Source organism: Castanea sativa, chromosome 5 (genome assembly GCF_040712315.1).
Source record: "Castanea sativa cultivar Marrone di Chiusa Pesio chromosome 5, ASM4071231v1".
In the NCBI taxonomy this organism is placed as follows: Eukaryota; Viridiplantae; Streptophyta; class Magnoliopsida; order Fagales; family Fagaceae; genus Castanea; species Castanea sativa.
The window spans coordinates 61747372-61756063 of NC_134017.1; the positions used below are offsets into that span (position 1 = coordinate 61747372).

The following is an 8692-nucleotide window of genomic DNA, read 5'->3' on the forward strand; positions in this document are numbered from 1 at the left end:
AATACACTTGGATTAAAAAGTATTGTAAAAATATGTGTTTCAATGTTTAAATACTGAAAACTGTTATTTAAACATAAATATCATATACTCCCTAAGTTTTTATGGTTCTCATCAATCATTAACAATATGTTACATCAATCATTATGAATTTTTTGGTCAATTTTTTTGTTTCCACATACTTCTCTATAGTCACTTATTGCTGCAATATATTACCCATCTCCATCTCCATCCTCAATAATTACCATGGTTTTAAAACCCGGACCCATCATTGAACCGTAAAAGAGAAAGGTTCAAGGTTTTTAAGGTCAAATCAAGGTTGAACCGGGGTTGAACCGTGATGACGTCATAATTAATTTAACAATTATTTAAATATAAATATATATATTAAAATTGTAAATATTAGCAAAATTTACGAAAATATCTTAAAAATTGAAACAAAATACATAAAATAGTACATTATAAGGTTAATAAAAAATAGTACAACATAAACAAGCATAAAAAGAATTTTTTATAATAATCCTTTAAGAGAAATCATTTCAATTAACTAAAAACAACTTTTAAAATAAATTCATAAATTGCATAGGTATTATTCTTAAATGAAAAGTTAATTTAGTAATATTTAATATGTTGAGAAAAATGACATAGAAGTTTAGAAACTATAAATCATGTAAATTTAATATAAATTTAATAATATTGCATATTAGCTCCCAAGAAGAGCACTTGGTCCATTGGTCACGGCTTCAGTCTTGCTTACAAGGTGTGAGAGCTCAGGTTCGGATCTTGGCAGCTGCATTTTTCTTTAATTTTTCCCTATTCCATGACCGGTTGAACCGGCCTACAGTTCGTCCGATTTTTCTAGTTGAACCCCGGTTCATCCGGTTCTCTCAGAACTCATGTATTCCCGGTTCTCTATGCTTAAAAAATCGGATTTCAGTCCGGTTCTCAGTTTGCCCAATCGGACTGCCTGGTCCGATCTGGGTTTCAAAACAGTGATAATTACTAGTGTACTACAGCAAAGCCTATTCTTAAAAACTGTTATTTAAACATAACCATCATATACCCCCTAAGTTTTTTCAGTTCGTATCAATCATTAACAATATGTTACATCAATCATTATGAAATTTTTGATCAATTTTTTTGTTTCCACAGACTTCTCTATAGTCACTTATTGATGCAATATATTACCCATCTCCATCTCCATCCTCAATAATTACTAGTGTACTACACCAAAGCCTATCCTATTAGATCAGACCCCACTCTAAATGGTTCCTGAGTTATTGTCCCCCCCAACTAATGTTTGTTTGTGTTGGGACTTGTGATTTCTGAAAATCCTGCAAAAATTGAGCAGCTTGGTGGTGTTGGAATTTCTTTTCAACAGATGCATTATTGGTGTTAGACTAACGGTTGAGTTTGTATGGGTATATTTTATTTTATTTATGGGTCAATACCTTCACACTTTCAGCCCAATCAAGTTTTAAAGTCTGTTTCTCCAAAATTAAGTTTTAAACTCAAGAACCATGTGTTTACCCACGGATGGTCATGAATCGGGTATGGGTTGAGTATATCCATATTTGACTTAATTAATTTATCCATAAATACCTAATTACCTTATCCAATTAGTAATTATACTCAATTGTTATCCAGTTTGTTTATCCACGGATATATATACCCGACCACAACCCCAATATCTATAAATCACCAGATATGCTCAAAAACCACTAAAATGACCAAAATATCCTCAAAATCTTTAAAATGAGCAAAATACCCATGAAACTTCTAAAATGACCAAAGTACCCTCAATGTCTCTAGAATGAATCACCAAATATGCTCAAAAATCACTGAAATGATCAAAATATCCCTAAAATCTCTAAAATTAGAAAAATACCTATGAAACCTCTAAAATGACCAAAATACCCACGAAATCTCTAAAATCACCAAATATGCTAAAAAACAACTAAAAATTACCAAAATATCTCATAGACGTAAAAAATGACCGAAATATCCCCAAAACCTAAAAAATGAACAAAGTACCAACGAAACTTAAAAATGACCGAAATGCACTCAAAACCTAAAAAATTACTGAAATACCCCCAAAACTTGAAAATTACCAAAACACCGCCTAAACCTAGAAAATAACCGAAATACCCCCCTAAAGCTATAAGATGATAAGAATACACCATAAACCTAAAAAAAGACCAAAATACCCTCAAACCTATAAAATGATCAAAATACCCTTAAACCTTTAAAATGATCAAAATACACCTAAAACCTCTAAAATGACCAAGAATAACCAGAAACCTTTAAAATTACCAAAAACACCCCAAATCCTACAAAAAGAACAAGATAGCCCTTTACCTATAAAACGCCCAGAATATCCCTAAAATATCTAAAATTATCAAAATACCTTGAAACCTTTAAAATGACCAAAATGCCCCTAAACCTGTAAGACGACCAAAATACACCTTAAACCTCTAAAATTACCAGAATAGAGGTTTGGGGTATTTTGGATATTTCGAGGGTATTTTCATCAAATTAAAGGTTCTACGAGTATTTTGGTCATTTTGTAGGTTTTGAGAGAATTTCGGTAATTTTTTAGGTTTCAGGATTATTTTGGAAAATTTTTAGATTCAAATGGTATTTCGGTTATTTTTTAGGTTAAGAGGGGTTTTTTTTTTTTTTTTTTTTTCGTTTTTAGGTTTTAGGGGTATTTTGATCATTTTTAGATTTTGGGGCTATTTCGGTAATTTTCTAGGTTTTGGAGGTACTTTGGTAATTTTTATGTTTCAGGGGTATTTCAGTAATTTTTTAGGTTTGGAGTATTTTGGTCATTTTTTAGGTTTAGGGTGTATTTTTATCATCTTATAGGTTTTAGGGGCATTTTTGTCATTTTAAAGGTTTTTGAGGTATTTCGGTCATTTTTAGGTTTAGGGGGTATTTTGGAGATATTTAGGTTTCAGAGTATTTCGGTCCCTTTTTAGGTTTAGGGGGTATTTTGGTCGTTTTTAAGGTTTTGAGGGTATTTCGGTTATTTTTTAGGTTTAGGGGGTATTTTGGTATTTTTTAGGTTTCGGTAATTTTTTAGATTTAAGGTGTATTTCGGCAATTTTTAATGATTTTATGAGTACTTTGGTCAATTTCAAGTTTTAGGGGCAATTTGGTAATTTTGATTATTGGCTAATTGGGTGGGTTATGGTTTACTCATAATAATTTGGTTGAATTGGGTTTGGATTTGAAGTAATTAGTTAAATAAGTAATATTAGTAATATACAACCTTACCTAAAAAATTTGGGTAATATCCATGAAGAATTGGGTATTACCCAAAATATTCGGATCGAGTAGGGTTGGATATTCATTACCCAAAGTGTAAAGAAAAGGAAGAATTGAATGATTGTAGCTAGTTTTGAGGTCAGCTAGGCCACCTAAGAACAGGAAAAGAATTGAAGAAAAGAATGGAAACACAGAGAGAATATTGAGACATAAACTGTTTGATTGAATTCTTTGTACAAGTTCTTGCTATTCTTATACCACTCTCTCCACTCTGCCCTTGGTAACTAACTAACTACTCACAGCTGTCACGAACTAACTTAACTAACTCCTATCACCTATCAATGTAACTAACTCCAACAGAATCCTATGGCAACAACTATCACACTATGGCAGCGACTATTAGAGTACACAAGGTAATTATAGAAAGTACATGTACAATGATCACAGTAATCCTAACAATACTCGCCTCTTAAAATACCTTACCCACAAGGTGAGGGAACCTCTGCTGCATAACATACAATCTCTCCCAAGTGGCATCTTTAGGGCCTTCACCTTGCCACTAAACCAAAACTGGAGTGAAAGTCCTGTTGCAAAGTTGATGAGTCCTTTCCTTGAGAACAAATGCTGGTTCTGAAATAACAACCCCTTCGAAATCAATAGATGGTAGGGTTGGAATAGAGACCACATGCTGTCCAAGCTTAGCTTCCAAGCAGGAAACATGGAAAGTGGGATGTATCTTAGAATTTGGTGGCAAATTCAACCTATAGGACACCTCACCAACCTTCTACGGGATCAAGAATGGGCCATAGTACTTAGGAGATAGTTTCTTCACTTGGTGGTGCTTAAGAGACTTCTGCTTGCAGGCTTCAAGTCAAGGGAACACCCAGTCTCCCACTACAAAACTCCTCTTAATCCTATCCCTGTACATCTTCATCCTTTCTTGTGCTGCTATCAAGTTTTGCCTTAACAAAGAAGTCAGCTGTTGTAACTGAAAGTTCCATTGAATATCACTAAGTGTGGTAAGCCACTAAGTTCCCAATACAACATCACCCCACCCCCCCTTCCCCCCGAAGTGGCAGAACGTGAAATTGAACGGGAAATTTCTCCCCCTGAATGCATACTATTACCTAATCACAAAATCCTTGAGTCTTCACCACTACACCATTAGCTACCTTAACTTCCAAGGGTTGAGATTGGTCAACCATCAAATGCAAGTTAGAAACCAATGCTACATTAATAAAATTGTGAGTGCTACCTGTGTCCAACAAAACTACCAAATTAACTCCTTTGATTTTACCCTTAATCCTCATAGTACCAAGTGTGGAAGTACCAATTAAAGCATATACAATTATCTCTACCTCCTCAGAATTAGTACTAGTATTCTGGCCATCATTGATTGGACTTCCAACTTCTTCCTCTAACTAACCCCAGACTGTGAATCAGGCACAAATTCAATACCTTCAAGAATGAATAATTTGGCACTTTTACACTTATGACCAGGGCCCCATTTGTCATCATAGTTATAACACAAACCCTTTTTCTTCCTTTCTTCCATTTGACACTTTTAAACACTCGAGTTTCATAAATAAATAAAAAAACTTGTGCTGACGTGGATTTTCTGATTGAAGACTCGAGTACCATAGAAGAAAAAAAAAATACAAAACTCGAGCTTGGTAAGCTCGAGTATTGTGTTGCATGGAACTTGAGTTTACCAAGCTCGAGTTCCATGTGGCATTGCTTCAATAGGAAAATCCATGTCAGCACAAGTTTTTTTTTTTTTTTAATGAAAATCGAGTGTTTAAAACTTGATTTACACAGCAAATTCGAGTTTCATGAACTCAAGTTTCAAAAAAGTGGTATATTGCTACTTAGTTTGCAAATAGTGGTATGTTGCTAATAATTTCCGCGAAAAATGGTAAATGGCCGATTTGGCCACAATACATGCCTTATTTCCTTATAATATATATACATATATATATATATATATTTTTTTTACAAGGAACTGGTATTACAGCCACCTTAATCAGAGTATTCCACTTCATGTCTATAGAACACTCCAGAAATAGTATGGACAGATAGTGTGGCAAATAGAATTAGACATCCAAATTTACAATATTTATTTTATTGTGTTGAACTCACTATTTAAAATGTCCTCAAATCAACTCTATCATTTTTCTTTGAATATAAGCTAGATAGAACAAATTTTTTTTTTTTAAATTTATGCTCTATTGTTAGCATTGCCTCAGTTAAATAGTCATTGACTCATTGTTGTGTAAAAGAACTTTTTCCATCAAAAAGATGGCAGTATGGGCCAAATTGATAATAAGTTCAAAAACTTCATAACCAAATTGAAAATGCTTAAAATATGAAAGGCTAAAATAAATATAAATAAAGGTAAATTGTAGAGTACACCCCAAAAGTTTTATATACTTGAATTTCACACCTTGAAACTTAAAAATTTAGATTTTACAATACAAAGTTTCCCTCCTTCATCAAAAGTAGCCCATCCATTAGTGACTCGCCCATGGCCATTAAGTGACATTATGGCATGTGATATTTAATATTTTTGCCAAGTTAGCATGTCACATGTGTCAATCGGCCCAATTGAATTGTGACACATGTATTTACCCATTACTTGTAGTAAAATATAGAGATCAAAAAAGTATTTTAGCCAAAAACGACAAACTAGTTAATTTCCATATCACCATCACTCATTCAGCCATCCACTCACCCCACCTCACATCTTTGAGAGAGAGAGAGAGAGAGAGAGGAAATGGGGTGCGGAATGTCTCTCTTTTTCCTACATCTAAAATAAAAATTAATGATAATGTCAATAGACAAATATTTTTTATATGAGGGTTTTATGCCAAAAATTACAAAACTAACTGTAGTACCGACATTCCACATTCCTTTTTTTTTTTTTTTTGAAGTGGAAGTTTTATATCATAAGACCAGAAGAGAGTACAAAGAAGAGACAAACACAACAGGAAGCTAGACCAAATATAGCAAGTCCTTTTGGACTAGCGTAGCTACAGCAGGGGGTACCCCTTTCCAGAACAGGAAGTTTTACTTCTAGGCGCAAGCTGAGCCAGCTCATGCGCTACTACATTAAGGTCTCTAAACTGACTCCAAATTAAGGTGTTTATATGAAAATAACCGACTCCAATAGCATAAGAAATATTTCTTTTTTACACAAATTAAAAGAGCAATATTTTTAGTGACTTCGAAGACGAACTGGGAGTCCTTTCTCCGGAGTTGGCATCATGTCACCTATAATCTTCTCTTCAGGATGGAGCACCTCCCATTTAAACTTCTTCACCACATTGTGAACAAAAGTGAGTATTGCTAGCCGGGCATACTCTTTCCCAGGGCACATACGAGGTCCACCACCAAATGGAACAAATGTGAACGGTGGAAATGTATTAGAGTCCTCATACCTTGACGGGTCAAACTTTTCTGGCTCTGGAAAGAACTCTGGGTTCTTATTTGTTGTACTCACTGTCCAATATACCTGCCAAAAATAATATAATATTATATACATGTGGAATATATTATTCCTAGGCCCATTAATTACGTGTTAGTTACATTCACATTATCATTAATTATAATAGTCTAGATTCATGTACGTACCTTCCACCCCTTTGGAACTGTGTAACCAGCATAGGTAAAATCAGTTAGGGCTTCCCTGAAAGTACCCTGAAGTGCTGGTGTGAGCCTCATCACTTCATAAATCACATTCCATGAATACTTCATTTTCTGTATGTCATCCCACTCCAACAGGTCTCCAGGCTTTTTTGCAGCTGACACCTCTAATTGCTCTAGTTTCATAAATTTCAGTTAAAAGAAAACAATCCATTAGTAGTTATATGAGTATTTTTTCCAATAATATTTTTTTTTTGTTAAACGTATTTGCTTCTATATAGTTTTCATTTATTTTAATCTTAAGGTAATTCTAGTATGATTAACCAATTTTTAGCAGGACAAGAATCTTGTAAGTTACTTGATCTCATCCTTTACAAGGAGAATCAAGATTCGAATTCCCTTCCTCCCTAATAATTATCTTATGGGACCTTGATCAAATGTTGTTGAACTAAAAAAACGCACCTGAGTAGGAAAATTAAAAAGAAGAAAAGATAAAGTAGGTACCTGCTAGGATTTTCTCAAAGATCTCGGGTCTCTCTCCAACGTATTTCATGAAGAAAGTCATGGCAGTAGCTACAGTGCTATACCCAGCAACAATCAAACCCATAATCTTATCAGCAATTTCAGCCTCTGGCATGTACTTCCCAGATGGATCAGTAATAACGATCAGGTGTGACAATATGTCCTGCATAGGTTGTCCTGTCGCCATAGCAGACTTCTTCTCCTGAATAACACTCCTTAACTCCTTTCTGATTACCGCAGCAGCTTTGTTTGCTTTGTAAAATATAGTTCCTGGAAATTTCACAGGAATTGAATGCAACCCAAGTGTAATATCATCAAAATTGCTAACAAGTCTAGCAATTCGCTCAGGATCATCAGTGCCCAAAAAAAATCTACAAGCGAGACTCAAAGTTAGAGCCTTGGCAAGAGGGAAGGCCTTGACTACATCATTTCCTTCCCAATAACTTTGCATTTGTTGCTGTGTGATAGAGTCCATTTTCCCCAAGTACCTCACCAATGCTTCGGGCTTCAAAAACCCAGGTGATTTTAGGATTTTGGACTCATCATCGCGTGAGGTTTGGACTGGAGCAGCTGTTTGCGTTTGGTAAGAACAGAAGATCTTTTGCATAGAATGAGGACGAAATGCAGTGAAGAGCTTTTGCTCGTTGGAGAACAAGAATTTGTGTCCACTTGGCCCGCATATGACTACTGTTTCCTCACCAAGAATCTTGGTCTTGAATATATCAGGGTTGTACTTCTTCATCCTATCAAACACAAACTTATCTGGCTTCCCAAATAGGAACTCAAGGGTTTCACCCATGATAGGCCATCCAAAGCTCCCTGGTGCCAGGTTTTTATGACCATCGTTGGACTTTCTTGCGAAAGCCAAGATGAAAAAAGCAAGAACTACAGGGATCAAACAGAGGATTAAGAGGAAAGCAGCCATGTTTATTGTTATCAAGGGAGGAATCAATAATGAGTGGTTGAAATTGAAGCTAGAAATGAGTGAGATGGGCAGGGCTTGATACTTTGGTTTATATAGGGATAGGTTTTTTTGGTTTTTTTTTAACAAGAGATATAGGGGTACTTGGCACTTGGCCCACCTAATAGTGTTTAGTACCGCATTTTGAGTTCGATGAACCTTTTGTAGCTTTGTTTTTTAAGTTGTGCTAGGACTACATAAATGGCCACAACATTGTGTCACATGGTGAGCTGTGATTAGTAAGGGTATGTCTCTACATGGCCCACTGACACACCTTTGCCAATCACAACTCGTCATGCA

At 35.0% G+C, this 8692-nt stretch overlaps 1 protein-coding gene across 1 annotated transcript; it reads right to left on the reverse strand.

The window, feature by feature from the left end:
• Positions 1-6140: 6140 nt before the first annotated feature.
• Positions 6141-8451, reverse strand: LOC142633777 (beta-amyrin 28-monooxygenase-like). The gene is made up of 3 exons (XM_075808028.1): positions 7414-8451; positions 6898-7085; positions 6141-6778 (listed from the first exon to the last, which is right to left on the reverse strand). The coding sequence occupies exons 1-3, from the start codon at positions 8354-8356 to the stop codon at positions 6482-6484; spliced, it is 1428 nt and encodes a 475-aa protein (XP_075664143.1). The 5' UTR covers positions 8357-8451; the 3' UTR covers positions 6141-6481.
• Between the last annotated feature and the right edge of the window lie 241 nt (positions 8452-8692).

Excerpts from the sequence above, each read along its gene's own strand:
- LOC142633777 (XM_075808028.1), bottom strand. The coding sequence starts at position 8,356 with ATGGCTGCTTTCCTCTTAATCCTCTGTTTGATCCCTGTAGTTCTTGCT. Across the intron at positions 7,086-7,413 it reads CTTTGAGAAAATCCTAGCAG|AGCAATTAGAGGTGTCAGCT; the intron begins GTACCTACTTTA and ends TTATGAAACTAG. Across the intron at positions 6,779-6,897 it reads CAGTTCCAAAGGGGTGGAAG|GTATATTGGACAGTGAGTAC; the intron begins GTACGTACATGA and ends TATTTTTGGCAG.